Source organism: Dendropsophus ebraccatus, chromosome 1, assembly GCF_027789765.1.
Source record: "Dendropsophus ebraccatus isolate aDenEbr1 chromosome 1, aDenEbr1.pat, whole genome shotgun sequence".
In the NCBI taxonomy this organism is placed as follows: Eukaryota; Metazoa; Chordata; class Amphibia; order Anura; family Hylidae; genus Dendropsophus; species Dendropsophus ebraccatus.
Genome location: NC_091454.1, coordinates 102676893 through 102702985, shown reverse-complemented (window position 1 = coordinate 102702985; position 26093 = coordinate 102676893). Strand labels below are relative to the sequence as shown.

Sequence of the window (26093 nt, the reverse complement as noted above, 5' to 3'; positions counted from 1 at the left end):
CGGCACGGGGGGGTGACAGGTTCCCTTTAACAATAAAATCCACAGCATACCTTGATTTTACCCCAGATGGTCCACCATAGATTCCATCCAGTGCTATACATAGAAAAACCTGTGGGAATTTCCACTCCAAACGTTTACACTGTGCATTAATCTGACAGGCCACGACTAGACCAGCAGCTGTACAGTTCCAGGGACTGTCTAATGAAGTGTTTACACAGAGACTTATCTGATAGATTTTTGAAGCCAAAGCCAGGAATGGCTGTTCCTGGATTCAATGATCTGTCAGATAAATCACCCTAAGATGACAGACTGTAGAAAATGTTTAGATGTGAGTAGATTTATAATAAAGCTTTATGGACTGGACAAAAACTGATCCAGTCGCATTTAAAATAAACTTTTGTTTCAGAAAATATGTTTTTATTAACTGGGCTTCAAAATGTAAAATCGTTTTTTTTATTCTATTAAAGGGTTTCTAGTGGAAACTTTATAGTAGGATCACCTGGGAAAAGCAATATCACTTTTTTTCACACTGTTCCCTATCTCCCATTGAAATAAACTGAAGTTCTTCTGGGAGTGTTAACACACATTTCCATTGATAGGCCATATCAACGTAGCCACCAGAGACCGGCCATTTGAAGCAAAAACAAAGAAAGTATCATATACAGTAACAGAAGACATGTGCTGTGCAGATGAAAAACACAGAATTACAGATTGAAAACTTTATTAAGCCATAATGCCATTTCATAATGATAGTACACGTTAAAAGATAGAAATAGAAAAATTATAGTACCACCTTAGGAGCTACATCGCTTCTATACCCACTCCCCATATTTGTCAGTTTCATGATTTCATCCAAAATATTAATCTTCACATTAAGAAAATCATAATTTATATTTTCATTTAATCTATACATTTACATATAAACTGAAAGCAAATAAAAAGGTGACTTAATAGACTGCTTAATCTAAGGGTCCATAGGTTTAGGGTAGAGCTGAGATACAAACGTTCAAGTTTACTTATATACACAAAGGTAAGAAAGTAACAGTTTGCTGCATGTGTATGTTATGCTGTACAATAGTGAATGGTCATGCAGACTTGACAAACAAGCAAACATACAAAAACTTTATTACAGACAGATAAATAAAATACTATAAACTTAATACACATCAAACACTGAAATACAATGGTACTTCTTTAGCTGATGACTAACACAAACCAACTCACTCCAAGAAATTGTTCTTTTCATTTGCTGATTGTTCACATATCAAGGTTGCATCCCATCCTAAATATTTAAAAGAACTCTCCAACATCTGCTCTCTTGTCACGCAGTTTGCTTCTAGCCTTTGTACGAGCTTTGAATGCAGCAGAGTTGTTCATGTGCTTAAGTGGAAAAATAAAAACACTTAATCTAAAAAAGACTTCTAAAACTACAGATTTTATTTTACACTAACATGCAGGGTCCTCAGCTATTCCCACTGACCATAACCTGTAGGCAGCCAACATTAAAGTTCATTTTCTCAGTGCATCATACACCTTAACCTGGAAAGTCTCTCCTGATTAGCAAGGTATTGAGATATTATATTTAATATTTATGACAAAGAAATCTAACCTAGCTAGCTCTCATGCACATTGTCCATTAACCCTGCAGTGACCAGATTATCAGTTTTCTCTCTCCTCAGTTTCTAAAAGTCATAAACTTATTTCTAGAGATAAGTAGATTTACGAGATAATTAAGCAAATCACTTGGTTATCCTGGAAATCCACTTATCAGCCTGTTGCCTTTGAACTCACTGTCGCTCCGTGACACTCCTTCCCAGGTGCTGGGAAAAGCTGGATCCAGTCCTGGGAAAATTCTCCCAGTTTTCCAGGACTGGATCCAGCTTTTTTTTCCCAGCACCCCGGGAGGAGCAGCACAGAGCGTTAGTGAGTTAAAAGGCAACAGGCTGATGAGTGGATTTCCAGGATAACCAAGTGATTGCTTCATTAATGTAAATTTTGCTCATCTCTTCCTTGAAAGTCTTTTTCATTTGTAGGACTAATGGTACTTGGTGTTGACACCACATATTAGAGATAGCATGCTGCATCCTAACTGCTCATGCTTAGGCACACACTACACAACTTGTAACAGTTTTTGTTGCTTTTCAGTTCCATATAAAAAGGAAATAGTATTGAGAATGTGCTCTATTCACAGATCTGTATTACCCTACACAGTACCTACGATGTACATGCAAACTTAAGAGCTGTAATTCAGTGGTGAGAAAAGGAAACTATAAAGACAGCCTTTTTCAACTTACCCTTTCATCACGAGAAACCTTCATTGCTTTAAGAGTAGCTGCATCCAAGAGCAATGGGGGACCAAGCTCGAAAATACTGCGCAGAAATCCATTTGTCTATGTATAGGGGGGGAGAAATTTTACTTGTCATTTAGAGTAACTTTGATGTATCAGACAATAATTGCATATAAAAGTTCCCCCAAGGGGGATTTAAAGGGGTAATCCAGCGCCACAAAAACATGGACAATTCCTTCCAGAGACTGCACCGCTCTTGTCTCCAGTTTGGGTGCAGGTTTTGCAACTCTGTTCCATTGAAGTGAATGGAGCATAATTTCAAACCACACCTGAACTGGAGGCAATAGTGGTGCTATCTCTGGAAGAAAGTGGCCATGTTTTTGTAGCGCCGGATAAGCCCTTAAAAAAAAAAAAAAAAGTGTTTAAAAACAAACATGTATATTTATATTTAAATAGTACAGGCAAGTCCACACATGAAGTTACAGGTTTTATTTTTGAAAAGTGGGAAAAGGGGGGTGATTTGAACTTTTATGAAATACAAAATAAAATGTGTCTTATAAAAAAGCCAAAAATATACATCAAGTCCCAGCCCAGGGGACATTTATATGCAATCACTTGAACGCTTACACTGATTAACGCAATTGCATTGATCAGGATAATAGATGCTCTGTGTGTACAGCATGCCTGAGGCACACTGTACAAGCAGATTTACCATGGAGGCTACAGAGGTCTTCAGAAGGCCTCTGGCTCACAGACTTGACAGGTGCGACAGATGCCAGTTCACTCTCTGCATGCAGTGTGTTAAACTTCTGGGATCAGACTGAAGTCAGCTCCTGCTAGTTGCAGGCAGGTGCAACCACTACTTTTAGAGCAGAGCTGTAGTCTGTAACCAAGACAAGCTGTCAACAATGGAAAGGAACAGCAGCATACCACGAGAAGGCAAGTTTGCTAAATTACCACGTGCAAAAGTATTAAACTTGACAAGTCCTAGACGTTTATTTTATATGTTTAGATGGAAATACCCCATTAAAGACTTAAAAATAAGAGAAGAGGGGAATTTCCTTAGAAGGCACTATGGCATAAGTATAAAATCTAACTCACCATAAGATGAAATTGCATCCCAGAGCCAAACAGTTCCTTGAAGACGCCATAGGTTAGTCTCTTAACCCAGCAGTCAACTTGCATGCGTTCTCTCCCAAACTGGATCACTGCTGACTGGAATTCTCCATCCTATGTACAATAAAAAGGGGCATGCAAGAATCAGAAAATTTTAATGAAAATATTATTAATACATTAATATAATAGTGCTGGTTTCAGTGTGCCTTTCACCACTGACAGGAAATGGAAAATAGGCGTAAAAAATTGTATTGCCCCTGGCTCCTCCATCTCTCCCCTGACAAAGCATCCTCTGAAGTCACAGGAGGCTTGCATGGATCATGTTTGAGCTCTAGCCCTGGTCCCGAGGGATGTTACCATCTGTAACCAGCTCCCCCAGGCCTATACCACCATTCCCCTGAGAAGACAAGTAGTGAAAGAAGCAGGAGGTGCAACTTCACTGATGTGCAATAGTCTGGAGTGCAAGAGCTGGGAATCGGCAAGGGTCTTGGGGGGTAGGTGGGATAGGAGGACTGTGATGAACAGCTAAGGGAAAGCAATACAGTCTGAAACCTGTAGTACTGAGCAACTGCTCAGCCTGTAAGCACGACAACAAAAAACAGAACTAAGACCCCCAAAATAAATTGCTTTCTGGTGGTTTCAGAACTGGGGTAGACAGATTAGGAATGCTGTATGCTTCTGCAGTAAGTTTATTTTCTACCTTATGGCAGAGTACCATTTTAAGATAGCAGAAATACTGACAAGTAAACAAAAATTGCCAGACTTCAGGTTTAGTAGATCACTTGGCTACATACCTCTACTGCTCTAAGGACATCTCGGAAAACTGACCGCTGTTTCCTCCTATCTACTTTGGCTCTGTGCTTGTTGCAGTCAGTGGCCAAAGATTTCAATGTTTCAGTTAAAGGTTCTAGATCTTTATAATAAAAGTCCTAAAGTAAAAAGCAAAATATTAGAATGTTGAAGAAATGGCATTACAATTCAAACAGTTGTGTCTGAGAGATAGATATATTATATATATATATATTACACACACATATACACAAAAAGGGTGAGTGTCATTCTTCATTTTCTATCTGCAATATTATATAGAGACTTTCTTTGAGTGGTGCCCCACGGTCCCTCCAAACTTGGCAACCAGTGTGGAACGTATCCAGGACAACCTGGATTTTCTGGTGGCAGCTGCATATGCAAATTGCTATGGAGAGACATCTTTGTGAACTTTTTAAACTTTTTAAAGCTGGGACTAAGCTGCAGTACCAGATGTTACAATGCTCTGCAAGGTAAACATGAAGAGCTTGCCATGCTCAACAACCATTGGTGAGTATTCCAAAGATAGTACACTATCAATATATGTCCCAGTAAACCTCCTGTAAACAAACTACTTAAAGGGTAGTCCGGGCAAAATAATTTTAAGATATGTTATTGCCCAACAAAAGTTATGAAAATTACTAAGAGACACTTATTATGGGAAATGCACGTATTCAGGTCTCTGTAAAGTTGTTGACGTCACAAACTGCCGACTCCTGATGTCTATCCCACCGCTGCAGCAGGAGGTGGAAGTTTACGTGAGATCACCAATCTTAGTAATTTTAATAACTTTTGTTGGGCAATAACATATCTTAAAAAATATTTTGCCCAGACTTTCCCTTTAATGATAACACCAACTGTAACCTAGTACAGGTTATTGCAACATGAATTATCCCATCTCTTTTCAACAGCTTGCTAAAGTACTCTGGATGTCTTTGTATTTTGTTACACTACTAGATAAGGTGTCTCCCTTGAGTGCTGCCCATCTTGTCAATGCTGATGTGCTTTGAATGGAGCTCATCTGGCATTCGTCTTACAACTAAACAAGCTAGCGCAGTTAGGAAAGAGCACAAACTGTTTAGTACTAGGAAAAAAAAAAAAAAAAAAAAAAAAGCACAACATTTTCCAGTTTTAAAATGTAAAACAGGAATCACTAATTCAATAAAAGTAATACGGCAAAATTCTCCAGTTAAACTAACCGCACTAAATTAAGTTGTGAAAAATGTATACAATACACTGTTTATACCTCAGATTACCATAAGCTGCTGTTATATCTAAATCACATCCGCTTTCTGCAACACTAAGGCTTTGTTCTTATTTGCATTAAAGGTTCTCTTTGGAGCCTCAATCACAGATGCTGCCAAAGATCTGCACTGCTTTCACCAGTAAAGAGTACCATGACAGAGCCGCAAAGGGCCACAATAAATGTTAATTATGCTCTTTTTCCATCAGTTAATAAGGGCATCATTTTTTTTCTTCATTTCTACCACAGAAGCAGAACAAGCTGTAATGTCTTAAGGTTCACATACTCTGTAGCCAATGTAAAAGGGAGTCGGGCTCTCCGACTACATCTGTTTCGGTGGATGGGGTCGTCATGATGGAAAAAGTACTGCCTGACCCCTCTGTTCTCAGAAAGATAATCTGCCACCAGAGTTCTCTGGCTACAGCTTACCCCATTCCCCATAGAGAACACTTGGCCCCACTGAACGTTCCTGTGTTAAGGGAGCAATAATTGACGTCCAAGTGATTTTTTGGCCCGCCAGTTATACAAAGTATATAACCACCTTTAGTCTATTTACCATCTAGAAATATTCAACTTCAGTTAAACAGAAATGTAAGAGAACATTTATATACTTACTGCATCTGCTTCTCGTGCTAGCTCAAACAAGAGAGCCAGTGTCTCTCCAGCTGTAATTCGCATGTTCACATCATCACAGGACAACAGACGTGGAAGTTTATGTATATGCCTGTTAATAAAGTCAATTTAGTTTGCATGTAAATTGTCACATAATACGCTGGGAGTTACACATTGTCTGAAATAGCTAATGCTTTATCCCCAAATGTGTCAGGAGCTCCATTTAGAAACCCTGCTGCAAGGGCTGTCAGAATCGATTGGAGAAGTAGCATGGCATACAGCACTATTATCAGAACTAAAGCACTGCATACAGCACTATCAGAACTAAAGCACTGCATACCACAACAAACCACATTGTAACAGTGTCTGTTGGGCACTAGCGGAAACGGTTAATACATCCCAATGCTGTAGTATGAACACAGCTTAAGTGGGAGGCAGCATGCTTCAATTACAACCAAATACCCTGCCAGGATAGGTTAATGAGTGGATCAGAACTGTCATATTCTCTAAAGTCTATTAAGGAAGGGAGAACAAAGGTCATGATATATACATATTGCTAGGCTTGTTCAGAACGCCACATTTTATTCAATGGAAATGGTTAGCCTTTGTTCCTAGGCCAACGCCAGCTGATTGTTATATCTTAGCACTTCCTAGCTGTAACTGTTAAATTGTGAAGTATTAGTTTTGCCAGTAGGTCTGGGTATCCATATAAGACCACCAAGTCACTTGATCACTTAAGTATATGGCCAAAGGTAATGGGAAACTCTATAGTACAAGCGATTTTAAGAAACTCAGTAATAGGCTTTTTTGCTTAATAAAACCTATCTCCCCCCCCCACCACTTATTTGTTCATTATGTCATCATAGAGGAGCAAAGTGAAGACTGGTTTGCAGAGTCCATTAAAACCTATGGAGGGGGGGGGGGGGGCCCAAGGGGGATGCGTAACCAGGAAGGTTAGAGAAACAGCTCTGTCTGGTCACATAAGCACTGACCTTCTTGACCTGTGAATCCAGCATTTTATCAGGAAACGTGACAAGATAAGTTTGCATAATATGCTCTGCAGGGCTGCCCTTTCTCCTCTATGTTCTCACTCACTCCCCTCGACCCCTCCCCTCTTCATAGATCATTATGAATATAGAAATCCTGCTTGTGTTTCTTGAATGCAGGCAGTCCTTTTTGTGGCTCAGAATAGGGAGTTATGTTATAGGACTTTGCTGGTATACAAGGTAAAAAAATGCAAAAACCCTAAAGGAAAAGCAAGGTCCATTGAAACCAAAGTGCTTTTCCAATGCATTAATGATTTTAAACACATTGCCATGCCAATCAGTGGCTGCAAAGTTTACTTACATGTCAATTTTTTTCTTTACTTCACTGCTATGACATATGGTTAGCAGGAGAGCCCAAGATAGCAGAGCCTGGATGTGAAGTGCAGAAGCATTATCAGTTCCACCTTCTGAATGATACTGTTTGGTGAAGAGATTTTCCATACACTCCATCGTCATGTACAAATCCTAAAAGATTCATTTTATTAGGATATACAAGTGTAGAACAAAGGGTAGTACCACAGGATATGTACAATTTCAGGGACCAAAAAAAAACGTCTTACCTCAATATCATCTGTAGCAATGAAGCAGCAGAGGCCCAAATAACCTGCACACTAAAAAGTAAAAAGCACAATAGTTTAGTATAATTTACTAAGAAAGGTGAAGTTTTTTAACCAGTAATTTCTCTTTAACCCCTTGCCTCTGCAGCCTGTTTTGCCCTTAATGCCCAGGGCCTATTTTTTAAATCTGACCTGTCCCCCTTTATGTAGTGATAACTTTGCGATGCTTTTAACTATCGCGGTTATTGTGAGACTTTACTTTGGTTCATACACTCAAATTTTTTTTGTAAAAAAAAAAAAATAAATACATATATATATATATATATATATATACAAAAAATTGAAAAAGTTACATTCAAAATTCTCTTTTCCTAAGAAAGATGGTCATGCCACAAACTTATTACTGTAACATCTACATCTGCTTTATGGTGACGTAATTTGGTGAAATTCTGATTTTATTAGGGACCAGTTCAGTTCTGAAATGGATTTGTTGGGCCTGTATGTTAGTTATCCCCATAAATCCCTCCACTGTAAAAAAAAAAACTGCACCCCTCAAAGTATTCAAAGTAAAATTTAGGTGTTTCAGACATTTAAAGCGACTCTAACCACAATCTGTCCCCCCCAAACCACTTGTACCTTCGGATAGCTGCTTTTAATCCAAGATCTGTCCTGGGGTCCGTTCGGCAGGTGATGCAGTTATTGTCATAAAAACTACTTTTAATCCGGCATCGCTGTGTCTAACGGCCGGGGCTTACATTTGTATATGCATTAGGCTGGCACACCCTCTCTGTCCTTCCTCCCCACCCTCCTCATTATTAGGAATGATCCAGGCAGATTGCTTCCTATTTCCCACCTGTGGCAGCCCGGCACATGGGCTGGATCGTTAATACACCTGTGCATAGCTCAAACAGAAGTAAATGTTCCTGGATAATTCCTAATAATGAGGAGGGTGTGGAGGAAGGACAGAGGTGGTGCCAGCCTAATACATAAACAAATGTAAGCCCCGGCCGTTAAACACAGCGCTGCAGGATTAAAAGTGTTTTTATGACAATAATTGCATCCCCAGCCGAACGGAACCCAGGACAGATCTTTGATTAAAAGCAGCTATCCGAAGGTACAAGTGGTTTGGGGGGGGGGGGGGGGGTGTCAGATTGTGGGTACGGAGTCGCTTTAAGCCAAGTTGGAGGGGAAATTTAAAAAAATTTTGCCAGATATTCTATTTTAATCCATTTTTTCCTCTAACACAACAAATACTAACTGAGAAATGGCAGTGCGTCACCTGACTCAGCCGCAGACATGACAGAGACCTGGTGAATTTGGGGCCCTTTTTTAATTTCAGTTTTTATTTAGCTATTATACCATGTCACAGAGGCCTTGCGGTGCCAAAATATTTAAGTAATACAAGTCAACGTTTCCATCTGTAGAATTCTGGGGGACATGTGACACCCTGATCATTTCTTATTTAATCTTTTATGAGGTGGTACGAATAAAAAAAAAAAAAAATTAAGCAGCAGTTTTTCACCATTTTTTTTTTTGTACGCAGTTTACTATATGTTACATATGACACGTTATCTTTATTCGTCAGGTCGGTACAATTACAGCGATACCCATTTTATATAGCTTTTGTTTTAGTTTATGGATGTATACTATAAATACTGTTTGTGTCTTGCATATTGTAAGAGCAGTAATATTTTTATCTTTTCGCCAATTTTATATTGTAATATTTTTATCTTTTCGGAGGGACTTTTATGTGAGGGACTTTTTTTGCGGCATTAAGCTGACGTTTTTAGTGGTTCACCTTATTTTTTATTTATTTTTTTGGCGCCGTTAATTGGGCAGTATAATTAATTTATAAAGGGGGATGGGGAATGTGAATATTTATTTATATTTATTTAATTTTGTGTATTTATTTATGTATGCCTGTATGTATGCATGTATGTATGTATGCATGCATGCATGCATGCATGCATGTATGTATGTATGTATGTATGTGTTTTAACTTTTGCAGGTACATCTAATGTAATGTATTAGAGTGAATGAGCTGTCAGAACACTGACAGCTCAATCAAACGATCAGACCCCTGCCTCAGTGCAGGGGCCTGATTGTTCCAACCATAGCAGCCCCGACACATTAAGCAGCGTCTGGGTTGCTATGGTAAGCTGGTCGGAGGAAGCAGATCTCCCTATGGATTCCCCATAGACGCTGCAGTCCCATGGACCACGGCGCCTATGGGCTTAACTGCCCGGGGGGAGCGCGGCTCCCCTCCGGGCAGCGGGAGGCAGCTGTGTGAGACAGCCTCCTCCTGCTGCCCGATCACAGTTCGGGAGAGCGCGGGGAGGCAGGGAAAGAATGACGTTTGGGAAACGTCATTATGCAGGAACTACCTGCTTTACAGGATGTTTCCTAAAAGTCATATTGCGGCAGGGGGTTAAAGAGGTAAAAAAAAAATAATTTGTTGCACAGTTGAGGTGGTTTAGCTGGCTCAGCTGATTAGTTGGGCATTTTTTCTCTGCTGCAGCAGAGATGGTGAAGGTGGTTGGCTAGAAAATGGGACTAGACAGCAAGTTGCCACCACCATCACTAAAGGTTCCCTCAGGTTGGAAGAGATTTGGATGTTTATTTAGTGCAGTAATTGCAATTCAGAAGTGCGGAGATCACCACCTGGCTTCTAACTGCCTAGATGGCTCAGTCACTAGTCAGTGTCACCTAGTCAGCATGTACCAACACCATTAAAACAATTTTTTTAGCAGACAAGAATGCAATACTTACAGCCTGGCGAGCAGACATGCTTGCACTCCTGTCAGAAATGATGTTTTTTAAGACAGGAGCTAAGGTTTTAAAGACTTCTTCACTTTCCACTCCGGAGCCAAGCTGACAGCACAGGAGGCAGGCTAGAGCTGCAGCCACACGCTGCTCTTCACCTTTACCTAAATTAAGGTTTGCAATGATTTAGTGACCAAAAAAAAAAATTTTTTTGAAAGATAACTGAGGATCTAAACCTCAACTGAATTACGTACCCTTTTTCAAGCAACGTTCAATACCATCTGTAAGTGTTATTCTTCTTTCTAGAATGAAGTCGTATAGTATCTTAGATGACAAGCTACTCTTCAGTCCTTCAAGGGCAGCTTGCCTAGTCTTTGCACTGTTGACCAAACAAAACAGCTACATTAAGGTTTTTTTGTGTTTGTATTTAGGGAAAGACCTACACAACACACACTAATATATATATGTGTGTGTTTATAATAATATTATATATATATATATATATATATATATATATATATATATATATATATATATATATATACACATACACACACTATATATGGACACAGATGGTCCTTTTCTGCTACAGGGTCATGTAGACATGACTGATGCTAAGGGTATAAACCCACACACCGTATATGCAGCGTATTTACTACTGCGATACGCAGCAAATATGCAGCAGATTAGATCTAAATAGCTGAACACAGCATCAAATCTTCACCATCACATCTGCTGCGTATACGGTGTATGGGTTTATACCCTAAAGGTAAAGAGACCAGACACCTGGCAGTTAACTGTTGATGCACAGATTCATTAACCCCCCCACCACCACGGTACCTACTATACTAGTTCACCTTTAAAATTAACCACTGCCTGTTGACTGTAAACGGACACTGTACATAATTGTCCTGGCAGAGACAATTTATTACATTCCTTGGCTTTCTGTATACAGTTCAGCTGGGGGCCATAAGCCAGCCCATCCCTAATCGGATAGTGATCCGGTGATTATTGAATGTGTGGTAGCTGCAGAGTCCTGCTAGGCCCACATCAGCTCTGCAGTCTGGAAGCTGTTAATATAACTGACCATCAGTTAAAGGGGTAGTGCGGCAGTAAAGAATTATTCACAGACTAACACACATTACAAAGTTATACAACTTTGTAATGTATGTTATGTCTGTGAATGGCCCCCTTCCCCATGTCCTACCACCCCCACCCGTGTACCCGGAAGTGTGGTGCGCTATACTCACCTGTCACGTGCAGACACCAGTCTCCGATCTTCAGCGAGTGACATCTTCTTCGGGCGGCCGGCGAACAGCTCCGACTGTCCCGAATGCCGGCCGTCCTCTGCAGCGTCATCCGATGCTCAGCCGTGATTGGCTGGGCATAACTGTGCTCAGCCAATCGTGGCTGAGCATAGTTGTGACGCGGCGGAGGGGGGACGGGCGGCAGCGACTCGGCCGTCCGTCAATGACGTTTGGCACAAGATGGCGGACGGCCCCTGACACGGATCAGGTAATGTATAGCGCACCACACCTCCGGGTACACGGGTGGGGGTGGTGGGACACTGGGAATGGGGAGATTCACAGACATAACATACATTACAAAGCTGGGTTCACACTATGTATATTTGAGGCTGTATTTGTGAGGCTGTATAGCAACCAAAACCAGGAGTGGATTGAAAACACAGAAAGGCTATGTTCACATAATGTTGAAATTGAGTGGATGGCCATCATTTAATGGCAAATTTTTGCTGTTATTTTAAAACAACGGCTGTTATATTGAAATAATGGCAGTTATTTACCGTTATATGACGGCCATCCACTCAATTTCAACATTGTGTGAACAGAGCCTTTCTGTGTTTTCAATCCACTCCTGGTTTTGGTTGCTATGAGGACCTGACTTGAGGACCAAATACTGCCTGAAGTATACAGTGTGTGAACCCAGCTCAAAGTTGTATAACTTTGTAATGTGAGTAATTCTGTGAATAATTTCTGAGCGCCGCACTACCCCTTTAAGTTTAAACACAGATTTCAGCTCCCTAAAAAACTGGGTATGGCTAGATCCTGTATTAGAAGCCAGAGCCTTATTCCAAACTACGACCACGTTATCAATGAGCTGCTGGCGAACACCCTTACAGCTCAACCAAAGCCTATGACAATTTTTCCGACTCAGATTGAAATGCTTGGATGACAAAGCTTCCCAAAAGTAACCGAAGCATGTTGTCGTCTATAGGCAGACACTGGACAAGCCAGTAAAACTGGATTACCTAAGACCTGCAAAGTTGTGAATGAAGTTCTGGGCGTATTCAGGCTGTAATCTGAGTGCTGCTCAAATGTTTATTTATAGGGTGTTAAAAGGCAGACACTCTAAAATCCAGCACCACGAGACTACCAGCTCCCAGAGGGATCAGTTAACATGCCTAGACTATGGAGAGCTTTATTGTGTTATATTCACCCCTGTGGTTGATTCACAGCTTACAGCTCCTCAGTAATTCTGAGGGTGTACTATAATAGGGAGCAGGATCTCCTCTATGTATGGGTAGTGCATGACATGCTAGGCCCAGAACAACTGAACATTGCAGAAGGATCCAGAGAGAAATGCTATAGAAAATACCATACACGAGTTATATAATGGGCAGAAATGATCGTTTATGTACACATACAACAACATACTGAAAAGTGTATAGAACAGTTTGTGAGGAATTCAGGTTAACAAACGTGTTAAAAGTACAGACAACTGCTCTACAGCTACCTTTGAAGCTAAGCCCATGAATTTCCTGGTGCAGAGCATTCAGACAGTTATGTGTGCACCATTTCTAACTATTCTATTACTTATAGATGGCATGTTTTATTAGCCTTTTGCCCTGCACGCTCCATTTTCTCAGAGATAGTGGGTGTGGCTGAATGACACTGGCTACCACCATACACAGGAGTGGATCCTGCGCCTCTTTTTCCTCTATACAACACCCTAAAAGCAGGGAGGATGAGGAAACACCGGAGGGGCCAGGAGGACTTGCGGGGACCAGCTCATCTGGAGGTGCCGGAGCGGGAGCCAGACGGTAAGCACATATCCTACCCCAGTGATCCCCAGTCCCTATAGATAGTACATCCTGGAGGAGAGCCTCCTCCACATCTTGCTCCCACAGGACAGGAAACAGTAACTAGTGCTGGTGAGGATGCAATTCTTTTAAGGTCCAGTGGTCCTGTTTCCTGTCCAATGGGAGTAGGAGGTGGTCATCCCTCTTATTCCCTTCATCCCTTCCTTCTCTATAGACTTGCTTAACAAGACAGAAGAGTTGTTTGTGGGAATGACTGAAAGTTAGTTGGGGGGAACAAGTTTGCTGAAATGGCATTTAAAGGGGTTGTCCACCGAAAACCTTTTTCTTTCAAATCAACTGATATCAGAAAGTTATATAGATTTGTAATTTACTTCTATTAAAAAAAATTTCCATTATTCCCATACTTATTAGCTACTATACGTCATCAAGGAAATGTTTTATTTTCAGCCTGAGACACTGCTCTCTGCTGACATCTCTGGCCGAGACAGGAACTCTGTCTCGGTTTTCTATGAATCCCCATAGAAAGCCACTCCTATTCTGGACAGTTCCTGTCTCGGCCAGAGATGTCAGCAGACAGTACTGTGTCAGACTGAAAATAAAACATTTCCTGCATGACAAAGCAGCTGATAAGTATGGGAAGACTTGAGATTTTTTAATAGAAGTAAATTCCAAAAATCCTGGGCTGCTTAATGTGCCAGAACACTAAGTAAACAAGCATATGGACATAATATAGGGATGGTTTTTACAATATGGGGAGGACAGCAGAGATAACTGTCTACCAACAGTTATTGAAGGTGTTAGGCAAAAGGGAATGTGCTGCTGACTATACAGCCAATGAGGCAATAGCAGTGCTTCAATGCAACTCTACATTGTACAGGTATGTACCTTTTGTCCATTGTCAGTTCTATAAGTCCCTTCAATTTGAACTCCAAGTCTTCCTGAGCAGCTTCTTCATCAACCTCAGCTCCTACTGGACAAAAAGACAATTACACTTCATGCTGAAAGGGAAAAAAAGCTCCCAGTGGAAATAGAAGAGACAAATACATACCATCTTCAGCAAAGCTGGCAGCATCACTATAGCTACTGCAGTGACTCATGGTTTCAATTGAGGAGTCATCATCACTAAAAGCCTGGACGGTTTTCTGACGGCCACCTGAACAACAAAGCAACCACAGAAATAAATACTTGATTTACACACAGCTTTAAATAAGGCAAAGCCATTAGCCATTTGTCACACACAACATTTGCAAAGCATTTCTGGGCTGAAAAAAAACTCCACCAGTTTTTAGTGTTTGTATTTTTTTCAGGTGTTTTCATTTTACTGAAAATTACATAGCTTTGTTTGTGCCGTTTCATAGTGTTTTTTCTGTATAAGTAATGTGATTAAAGGATTTCAATGTGCAGAACTGGGGAAATGACAATATCTATATAGACATAATGTTCTCTGACATTTTTAGCCCCATGAAGTTCCTGTGGAAGAATGGCAAACAAGCCCCACTGCGATTTAAAAAAATAAAAATAAAAGTGCAATGAAAAACACCAAACTTGTATTATAATGCATACAGCACTATTCCCCTGGCCAAACTAATGGAAAAGTGAATAGAAAATAAGTATAGCTTAAAAAGTATCGTTTACTTTTCTTTACATGCTGTGGGTATACGTTGGTAAGGCATTAAAAGGGTAGTACAGCCCGAAAAAAAATCTTTAAAATCTACTGGTGCCAGAGACTTGTAATTTACTTCTATTAAAAATATCTCCAGTCTTCCATTACTTAGCTGCTGTATGTCCTGCAGGAAGTGGAGTATTCTTTCACCTCTGTCTGTGACAGAACTGTCCAGAGCAGTAGCAAATGCCCATAGAAAATCTCTTCTGCTCTTCAGACTGGAAAGAATACACAGGGCCGGCCTTAGGGTAAATGGCGCCCTGTGCGAAACCTCTTTTTGGCGCCCCCCCCCCCCCCTTAAGGTAACATAAAGCTCCTTCAGCCTCCCATGCCTCCAGACAACACCCATCACCCGACACCCCCCATACACACAACTACCCCCCAGCCATTTACACAACTACCATCCACAGCCCCCCCAAACAACTAACACCCCAGCCCCCACCCAACTACAGCTCCCCAAACAACTACCACCCCCAGCCCTCCCCCACACATCTATCACTCCCACACAACCATCACCCCTGCCAGGGGTGTAACTAGAAATGTCTGGGCCCCATAGCAAACTTTTTAACGGGGTCCTCCTCTCGGCTACTAGGGAAGAAATGGATGCATGGTTTCGGCCACATGCATTGTTTGAATCTTTTTTTCTACATGGTTTTTAACTGCTTAAAATATAAACAATGTTGCATATTAAATTCTCCATACCAGCCCTGAACAATACCACCATACTGTGGCTGGATAACACCAACGTAGCAGACCTGAACTATACCGCCATACTATGACTGGATAACACCACCATACCAGACCTGATACCAACAAACTGTGACTGGATAACACCGACATACCAGACCTGACCAATACCACCATACTGTGACTGGGTAACACCGCCATACCAGACCTGATACCAACATACTGTGACTGGATAACACTGCCATACCAGACCTGATACCAACATACTGTGACTGGATAACTGCACCATACCGGACCTGATACCGCCATACTGTGACTGGATAACACCACCATACCAAGACTGAATAACACCGCCATACCAGACCTGCTTCCCTACCTACCAGTCTGCTACTGTATATATATATATATATATATATATATATATATATATATATATATATATATATATATATATATATACACACACACACATATACACACACATACAGCCTGCTACTGCATGTACTATCTAATATATATATATATATATATATATATATATATAGATATATAGATATATAGAGAGAGAGAGAGAGAGAGAGAGAGAGAGAGAGAGAGAGAGAGAGAGAATGAATATATATCCAGTCTGGCACTGCAAGGTAAAATGGGAGAATTCTAATTATTCTAACACTGTATGAGGGGTGACTATTATGCATAAGGAGGAGTTTGTTTAGTCCTACAGGAGCTGCAAAGTGCAGAGGACAGCTTTCTATATAGACTGTGTGGGACTACAACTCCCAGTGTGATCTGTCTGTGTGTTTGAGAGGGGGCACAGACAGCAGACAGACCACATTGGGAGTTGTAGTCCTATAATGTCAAAGCTTCTGTAGAAATAAAAAAACACACACTTAAGCTTCTTTGTAAGCTAGCAGCCAGCATATCCCCCTCCCCCACACTATCAGTGCTAGTGTGTACTTACAGGAGGAAGGAGCTGTCACTGTCTCTCTGCAGGTCCCGGCGGGAGAGGGCTGGAGGTCAGAGGTCATCCAACCTGGTAGGATGCTCCTCCGTACAGGCAGCTGACAGGCCAGACAGCAGAGCGGCCTCTAGCTGCAGCAGGAGGAGAGGAGGCTCCAGGCAGTGACAGAGGGAAAGGGGGCAGCCATGCTTTACCTCGCCCTCTCTCTCTCTCTCTCTGCACACTCTGATGCCGCCCCCTGCTGGTGGGTGTTCCCCATTTCCCCAAACATCCATTCCATTTCCCATTTCCACAAACATCCATTCTCCCCTGGCTAGCTAGTGTCAGGACAAACGTCCTGCAGAGCTAACCAGGGGACATCACACAGTCCCCCCTTGATGAGCCAGACCCCCACTGAGAGTTCTCTCACCTGAGAGCCGGGGCATGACTGCACACAGAGCGCACGTCCCCTTACTAATTGGCTGGACGTGCGGTCCGGGTGACGTCATGCCCCAGCGCCGCGCAGGGGAGGAGAGAAGCTGAGTGCTGCGGGAGGAGGGCGGCCAGGGGAGCTGCGGCAGAGAGATGCTCTGCACATCTAACTACAAATAGAAGTTAGATGTGCTGTGTTTCTGCCGGAGGGTGGGGGAGGGGGCGCTCTGGCAGAAACACAGCACATCTAACTTTTATTTGTAGTTAGATATGCAGAGCAGCCCTCTGCCTGCCAGAGCGCCCCCTGGCTGGCTGGGAGTGAGGCGCCCTGTGCAAATGCACAGGTCGCACACCCCAAATGCCGGCCCTGAGAATACACAACTTCCTGCAGGAGATACAGAAGCTGATAAGTACTAGAATACTGGAGATTTTTTACTAGAAGTAGTATTTGGTCTGTTTCACAACAGAATGTGTTTGTGGGACAGACAGGGAAAAAAAAAGCCTACCATGCTTTAGGGTCCTGCAAATAAAACATAACAGTGTAAAACCAACCAAAAGGTAATTATAAGTAGACAATGTAGTATACTGGACCCCATGGGTATACTGCAGCGTGCCAAATAACTTTTTGACTGTATGCCGACAGTATATGCACAGCTTACAGGTGATGTGATGTAAACAGTTGTCAATACTAACAGGTAGCACATTTCAAAAAATGAATAGAAAGAAATAGAATACTGGGTTATGGCAGCTCTCCAACATGTCCCAGGAGGTCAGGTACTTTTTGTGCTTTGATTCACCTTGAAACATGATCTTTGCTAAATAATTTCTTTCTGAAAAGGAAAGAACCTGAATATAGTGTCTTTACCATAGTCTGTGAATGAGGCTTTACATTATTTATACTGCACTATGAAAACAAGTCTGTATGTGCATACGTGGCCTACAGAGTCCTGTACAACTAAGTATGTGGTAGAGGGGTAAAATGTTCTAGAGAAGCAAGGCTGGGTCCAGGAACAGGCTTGTGTGACCGCCAAAATTACTGGAATTGATAAAACATTTATCAAGTGTTTACACAGCACACTCACCATAATCTGTGGAAAAATAAATATCCACACATGTGGACATCTCAGGGCTTGTTCTGCTTGTTATATTCACTCAGTCCTAAAGTCAAGAAAGCTCTCAGTAAGGACATGGACTTGTTGTCCATGGAATCAGTATTACAGCATTTCATTTAGACTTGGTTCTCACAGGAGTGCATGTTTATTTTATGTGCAGGGAAAGCGCCTGGTATATGTTACACATATGGCAATTACAAGAAAGGGGGGAGTATGTGATATACATTAGGCCGATTATAATGCGGATTATCGGCTGTTATGACCGATAATCGCTTGTACTAGCTCCTGTTAAAAAAGCAATGATCAGCAGCCATGCACGATGTCAGCTGATCCTAGTATTTCAACGTTAAAAATAAAAATAGAATAGCGACCTTCTGCTGGTCGTCGCTATGTTCTATGGGCCTTCTGGACATATACATATATCTATATGGAAAAAAAAAAAATAAAAAAAAAATAAACACACACTTTAGGCCCAGTTCACACAGAGCAAAAACGGAGGAATCCCTCCGTGCTCAGTGTCCTGCAGTGAGTGAATGAGAAGGCGCGCGCACATCTGCTCCCACCGATCTCCATAAAAAAAAAAAAAAAATGACATGTCACTTCTTTGAGGGGAGGAAGCAGTCGTGTGCACATCCTCTCATTCACTCACTGCAGAGAACTGGCGGAGAGCTCCGTCGCACAATTCTTGACCACCAACAGATTAAAGAAGAACTGCAGGTTCTCCCCCCCCCCCATTTAAAACTTTTTTGGTATGACTCCATGGGGTGTCTATGCTCTTAGCATCCAAGGTTTCACTGAGCACCGAACCAACCCAACAATGTGCAGAAGGCCAAAGACATGCCCTTTTTTCTTACCCTGGAAAAACTCCTTGACAGCAAATTTATGGTGCAAAAAAAATCACGTCTATGGTCTGCTTAGCTAAAACATAAACCAAGTCAAACAGGACTGGAGGCAGATTAAAATTTTAAGCAGCACTAAAAACTCAAGTGGCAAAAAGTAAACGTATTAACATTTGTACATAATCTCATTAACGTGATGTACAATCATGTGTAAGTTGTAGACTCAATAGAAGGCATACACTACAGAGGAGCATGTTCACACCATGCAGAAAAACAACCATCATCTCCCTGCTGACTTACACAAATGCCACTTCATGGAGCAGGTTCATCCAAATAACCATACTGAATTACCTGATCGCTGCCACGCACAGACTACCCGTACAGCTGTTACCTAACTTATGTGACATCAGCAAGCAGTGACTCACCACTAGTGGCTGCACGCCAGGAATTTGCACATCAGCCATCAGCTGGTTGCCTTGAACACTATCGCAGACCTTTCTAAGCAGCATGACTTGACAAATAGTCTGGAGATTAGCAGAATTCTAGCAAAGCTTTAGCTTTGGTGAACCTATACCATTATGTCAGGAAATACACATACCATTATACCACAGACCACACATACTCCTCACTATAGGGAGACCTGCAGCAGTGTTCTGCCTCAACACATCAGAGGTCACTTAGACCTCTAAGCCCAGAGGTCAATGCTGAAATAAGTCACAAATTCAGGTCGTAGGTTGTCATGACACTTATGTTCTGTAACATCTGCTGTTTACTACTATATTCCTTCCACAACAGTCCATATGGTCAGTTTCACACAAGTGTAACACAGCTACACGTCCAGTCAGCAACAACAGGTCCAATGACTGTACATATCAAGTTACCTATTTTAGACAGAAGAAAGGATTAGCCAAAGTGCCTGACAAAATTTAGATCACAACATCCAATAACCCCTATGTGCAAATAAGTGTCACTGTCGTTTCCCAAAACTTTTGACATGTCAGACAACCTGTTGTGGCGCGCAACACATTACATTGAGACACTGAGGCTGACGGGACTCCAAGCAGAGTCCATGGCAGGGGTTCTGCTCAGAATTTCCACCTGTTTTACTCAGTGTGAATGAACCATTTTAGGCAGCTCACAAATCCACTGTCAGTACAGAAGTGAGAATATCTACACAGTTTTGGAGCTCCCAGGATCATTATGAACGATACCACAAGTTCCACACAGAGACCGTATATTGCGGACATGTGAATAGGTCCTTAGGGTTTAAGAGTACCTACATACTTAGATTACTAAACTGCCACGGCAGCCAGGACACTTGCTGCAATTGGACAAAGCCAAGCTGCCAATATGCTTTGCGAGCTTAAATTTATTTCCTATTAATCATGTTACCAAGTGTCAGCCATTGACAGTAAAAGTAGGGTCCATCCACTCCTAGGCTTCCTCAGTCAGCGAGACCTTTGTGGATTAGGCCATGTTCATACTGGCACCAAGGCCCATTACCTGTATACCAGTTATCTAATATGGCCTGATAGCCTTGGTAAGCAAGCATCGATCAGTTAGATCGGCACTCGCCACCAGGACACCAGGGATGTGGGCAGGTAAATAGGTCTTTATTAGAGATGAGCGAACCTTGAGTTCATCCGAACCAGATCGTTCGGTATTTGTTTAGCGGTGGCTGCTGAAGTTGGATAAAGCTCTAAGGTTGTCTGGAAAACATGGATACAGCCAATGACTATATCCATGTTTCCTTCATAGCCTTAGGGGTTTATCCAACTTCAGCAGCCATCGCTAATCAAATGCCGAATAATCGGTTTCGGATCGACTCGAGCATGCTCGAGGTTCGCTCATCTCTAGTGTTCATTATTTTCTAACACAATATCAGCAACGCAATAGTTATTACACGTAGCAATGGGCAGACTTTTATTATTTATAAATATAAGAAAAGGCAACGATCAGCTGATTATTGGTTCCTTGACCATTGTCTGCCTGATTAAGCAGATAATCCCTCCATCTAATAGGGCCTTTACAGAGCACATGGCCCTATTACACCTCTCTTTTACAGTAGCCAGGTCAGCAGTTGCTTACCCCTAATTCCCTGCTTACTGCCCTGTGCTATTTCACACACAGCCAATGAGCAGAGAGGAGCCACCCAAACAATCCTTAGGTCATTCGGGTGGCCCATTAAAGTCAGCACTGTCAAAAATCGCTGATTTTTCAACCTGTTAAAAGACCACGGTCAGCCAACATTGTGCATGTCAGCTGATTGTTGCTTTTCAACATGTGCAATTACACATAACGATCCTCAGTCAGAATGGTCTGTAATCAGCCATGGCCTATAAGCATTCAGTGGATTAGGGCTAAGATATCCCTTTTAATCTGTCCCATTATTTTTGTATTAAACAGGGGGCTGCTGGAAAATGACCTGTACAACATAACAAAAGGGGACATCAGTAGATAGCAAGAATAGCATCGATGCTTCCTCCTTCATACAAAAAAATAGGGCCTGTAGAAGTTTATTGTGTCCATGAGACTTACTGTAAAGCATAATGTACTAAAATCAGATTTAAAGGAGACCTGTCACCCCCCGCGCCGGGGTGACAGGCTCTCGACCCCCAGCTAGATCCCCTTATAGTTACCTCATGTAGCCGAGTCCTGCTGCCGGAGCCGGTCCCGGGAAGGAGATATCCAGGTGAGAAGCCGGCGCGCGCGCTGTGGAGATGGGTCCGGCGTCCATAGAGAATGAATGGAGCTGTGCGCGCGCAGCAGAGATGAGTCCGGTTCCATTCATTCTCTATGGACGCTGGACCCATCTCCAGAGCGCGCACACCGGCTTCTCACCGGGATATCTCCGTCCCGGGGACCGGCTCCGGCAGCGGGACTCGGCGACATGAGGTAACTATAAGGGGATCTAGCTGGGGGTCGAGAACCTGTCACCCCGGCGTGGGAGGTGACAGGTCCTCTTTAAAAAGAAAATAGAAACTGATTAAAAAAACACACACACGTTCTAGTATCTAGCTGTAATCAGTAAAACAAATATCTTTAAAAGGGGAATTTCCACTTTAAGGGTATGTCCACTCTAAGTAAATCTGGCAGAACTCTGCAGTGGATCTCTCCGCCGCAGAATCCTGCCTGCCACAGTGTGCTATAGCCCATCAGTGCCTGGCCAATTCTTTGAGAGGAGGAGCGCGAGCCCTTTCATTGGCAGGCAGGTTTCCACGGCTGAGAGATCCAGTGCAGAATTTTGCCACAGTTTGTAAACTGGCCCTAACAGTTACTCTTGTAGGGTCTTGTAGGGCTACAAAAACATGGCCCCCCCTCTTGTCTCCAGTTCAGGTGCGGTTCGCAATTAAACTCCAGAGTGGAACAGAAGTGGCCATGTTTTGTAGCACTGAATAAGCCCTTTAAATATGGTAGCAAATATCTTCATTTAGCCAACTTGCCTCCTTTGCCTGATATGCCTTGTTCCCTCACACAGTTGACATCTAATTGTCTAGGTTACCAACCACTGCTCTAGAAACAGTGGTTTGGTTGTTGTGTGTATATATGTCTAGCTATAGCACACACATATATTACACAGTATATATACACTATGGGGAGAACCTTTTTTTCAGTTAGTTCTAAATGTGTTTGTATCCATTATGCCTTTGGCCGTACAAGCATCTTCACTATGTAACAAATCTCCCAGGAGAGGTGGCCCAACCGTTGTGAAGCCCCACCCAGGTGACACTATCCACTAGGACACAGACAAGTGTTATACAGGTTAATCTTGAATATGGAGCATCCAAGCGTGTGGATGTTGAGAAAAACAGCACATAGATATAGGCGGTGACAGCATCACTTTAAAGGGAATGTACCATCAGGCCTGGGCTGAAGCACTGGAGGTGGGCTGACCCACTCCCAGTGGTAGAAAACCCCTGCCTCTCTATGACACGGCTCTATTAGAATCAATGGAGCTGCATCATAGAGGGGCCCGGGTTTCCTCGCACATGGGGGGTGGGTAGGCCTGCCTCCAGTGCTTCAGCCCAGGCCTGATGGTATATTCCCTTTAAGGGTAGCTTCACACACACCGTATCGCAGTGGATTTTATGCTGCGAATCCGCAGCAGATTTAATCTAAATAACTTAACATAGCATCAAATCTGCCGCAGATCCTGTTTGTGTAAATGCACCCTAAGGACATATTTTTACATCCTGTATAACACAGAAAGCAAACAAGCCCAGCAATGGACTCTCTCATTGTCTGACATTATGTGCCAATAAGATGTCGAGAGCGGGGAAGTGAGTGAATCTGTGGCACTGTAATAAAGTAGCTGCATGGCTGCGTCATTACACAGATCTATCGGTCATAATACTGAGGCATACATATACACACCTTGCCTACCTAGCCTGCATGTTTCCTTCCATACTGAGGGAGGTATAAGTCTGTAACAGACCCTGGAAAAGACTGCTCAGGAAATACCAATAAGCCCTATCCTATCCAACAGATAGCCAATGTACCATCAGGGACATTGCTTTATGATTTTTACATCAATAGACTGCCAGTGCCGTTCTCCTTTTTATGAACGGCAGCCTGGTTTCTGGCCCTGCCTGAAGCACTGGCGGTGAAACCCTTCTTCTCTGTGACATGGATCCATTAGAATCAATGGGGCCGTGCCACAGAGGGGAGGAGATTGGCCACACTGGGGACCAGAGGGCCTGCCTCTATGCCTCCAGTGCCTCAGTGAATAGACCAGTGAAGTGCGTGGAAACTGGGCCGCGGCACTGGCATCCCTGCCAGAATCTTAAATCAATGTACCTGATGGTACATTCGCTTTAGGGTATGTTCACACTGAGTAACACAGGCAGAATCCCACCTGTCCTAGTGTCCCATAGCCAGTCTATGGGAGAGCGCATGCTCCTCCGTTGCTGCAGCTCTCCGCTCAAAGTAGTGACATGTCACTTCTTCGGAGAGCGGTGGCTGCGGGGGGGAGCGCACTCTCTCTCATAGACTGGCTATGGGACACTAAGACAGGTGGGATTCTGCCTGTGTTACTCAGTGTGAACATACCCTAAATAGGCCTGCCTCACACAAGCAACCTCTGTCCATATGCCCTCTAAAGCCATAGGGAGGCCACTAAAGGGGGCCCCTAGATCTTTCTACCAGATCCCATCCCACAGCTCTGAGAGGATACATGGGGCCGGAAAGCTATGCATACTGCAGAGGGGTTAGAGGGGACAACACAGGCTCACACACAGGGAGCATTAGCCCAGAGACTGGAGGCGCTGCAGCAGGGGCCACAAATGGTGTGGGGGAGGGTGCAGCAGGGGACACAGCTGGTGTGGGGGAGGGTGCAGCAGGGGCGACAGCTGGTGTGGGGGCGGGTGCAGCAGGGGCCACAGCTGGTGTGGGGGGGGGAGGGTGCAGCAGGGGCCACAGCTGGTGTGGGGGGGGAGGGTGCAGCAGGGGCCACAGCTGGTGTGGGGGGGGAGGGTGCAGCAGGGGCCACAGCTGGTGTGGGGGGGGAGGGTGCAGCAGGGGCCACAGCTGGTGTGGGGGGGGAGGGTGCAGCAGGGGCCACAGCTGGTGTGGGGGGGGAGGGTGCAGCAGGGGCCACAGCTGGTGTGGGGGGGGAGGGTGCAGCAGGGGCCACAGCTGGTGTGGGGGGGAGGGTGCAGCAGGGGCCACAGCTGGTGTGGGGGAGGGTGCAGCAGGGGCCACAGCTGGTGTGGGGGAGGGTGCAGCAGGGGCCACAGCTGGTGTGGGGGAGGGTGCAGCAGGGGCCACAGCTGGTGTGGGGGAGGGTGCAGCAGGGGCCACAGCTGGTGTGGGGGGGGGGTGCAGCAGGGGCCACAGCTGGTGTGGGGGAGGGTGCAGCAGGGGCCACAGCTGGCGGTTGAATGTACCACAATGGCGCCGCCTGCAGCGGGAGAGGCGATCCTACTAGCAGGTGTAAGCCGGTGATGACTGGCTTCTATGGTGTCCCCCATCCCCCAGGCTGGCCCGGGCCGCCACGTACTGCGCGCCCGCTGACTGAGGTCACAGCTGACTGACAGACAGCCGCATTCTTCTGCGCGTCACGCGCTCTGACGTCACCGCCCATCTGGGCACTGCTCGGGAACACGCCATGCTGGACACCCGTGACGCACGCAGGACAGCCTGGCATGGAACACACAATTACCCTATTCAGCCATATCAGGCAGCACCCATAAGCCCGGCAAATACCAGCTATACTAAGCGCCATCTAAACCGGGAATTGTAGTCCCCACCCTGGGAACTCCCTACGTAATACAGCCTGGCGTCCTGTGCTACGAACCACAACATCCGGCATGCAGTGCGCCTCCGCCCTGACCGCCAGGCCTCCCGCATACCCCGGCTTACCAGCGGGCCGGCTGCTCCTCTTCTTGGATTTCGGCATGTCTGTGGCGCTCTCCTCACTCCTCGTTGCTGCTTGAGCTCAGCGCGTCGGGCGTCGCTGTTGGTTCCTCGGCGTGAGTGGTGCAGTAATAATCAGCCGATGGAAGAGCACTTTTTACTAAAACGTCTCTCAGGAATAAGGTTTGAATCTTCTATCGGCAGATGGGAGAAATGTTTGAAAGAAGAACTGAATGAAATTCCGGTGAATGCCTGTGAATGAAGACGATACATTTTACCTCTGAACACCTCGGGATAGAGCACTGCGCGCCGCTGTTCGGCCTTTTATAAGCGCGGCCAGTGACGTCAGCGAGGCTGACCTCTACTGCTGGCCAATCCCACGGCTCGGAGTTAGCTTCCCATAGGTCGCGCCACCGCCGCCATTTTAGATGTGGGAAGGATTCCCTGAGCTGTGTGTTGAATGTTACAGGGGGCTGTGACTGCTCCTCTCTGTACACAAGTATGGAGGAGATGTAGTAAGTAGGCAAATAAAAAAATGGTGCATTTATAGATTATCGACAGGTAGAACACCTGTGT

At 43.9% G+C, this 26093-nt stretch overlaps 1 protein-coding gene across 2 annotated transcripts; it reads right to left on the bottom strand.

Annotated features, from left to right (window-relative positions):
* Positions 1–704: 704 nt before the first annotated feature.
* On the bottom strand, positions 705–25644 carry IFRD1 (interferon related developmental regulator 1). 2 transcript variants are annotated; one of them, XM_069976177.1, is made up of 12 exons: positions 25524–25644; positions 14542–14646; positions 14379–14463; positions 10687–10811; positions 10439–10596; positions 7673–7723; positions 7414–7577; positions 6070–6178; positions 4199–4333; positions 3390–3518; positions 2295–2390; positions 705–1380 (listed from the first exon to the last, which is right to left on the bottom strand). In XM_069976177.1, the coding sequence occupies exons 1-12, from the start codon at positions 25558–25560 to the stop codon at positions 1291–1293; spliced, it is 1284 nt and encodes a 427-aa protein (XP_069832278.1). In that variant the 5' UTR covers positions 25561–25644; the 3' UTR covers positions 705–1290. The 2 variants fall into 2 exon arrangements, with proteins under 2 accessions (XP_069832278.1, XP_069832284.1); XM_069976183.1 differs by having other exon boundaries at positions 14379–14460.
* Between the last annotated feature and the right edge of the window lie 449 nt (positions 25645–26093).

Coding starts and splice junctions, on each gene's coding strand:
- IFRD1 (XM_069976177.1), bottom strand. CDS start 25,560: ATGCCGAAATCCAAGAAGAGGAGCAGCCGGCCCGCTG. Junction 10,812..14,378: donor GAACTGACAATGGACAAAAG/GTACATACCTGT, acceptor TTTGGTCAACAG/TGCAAAGACTAGGCAAGCTG. Junction 3,519..4,198: donor ATGTCCTTAGAGCAGTAGAG/GTATGTAGCCAA, acceptor TATTGTACATAG/GATGGAGAATTCCAGTCAGC.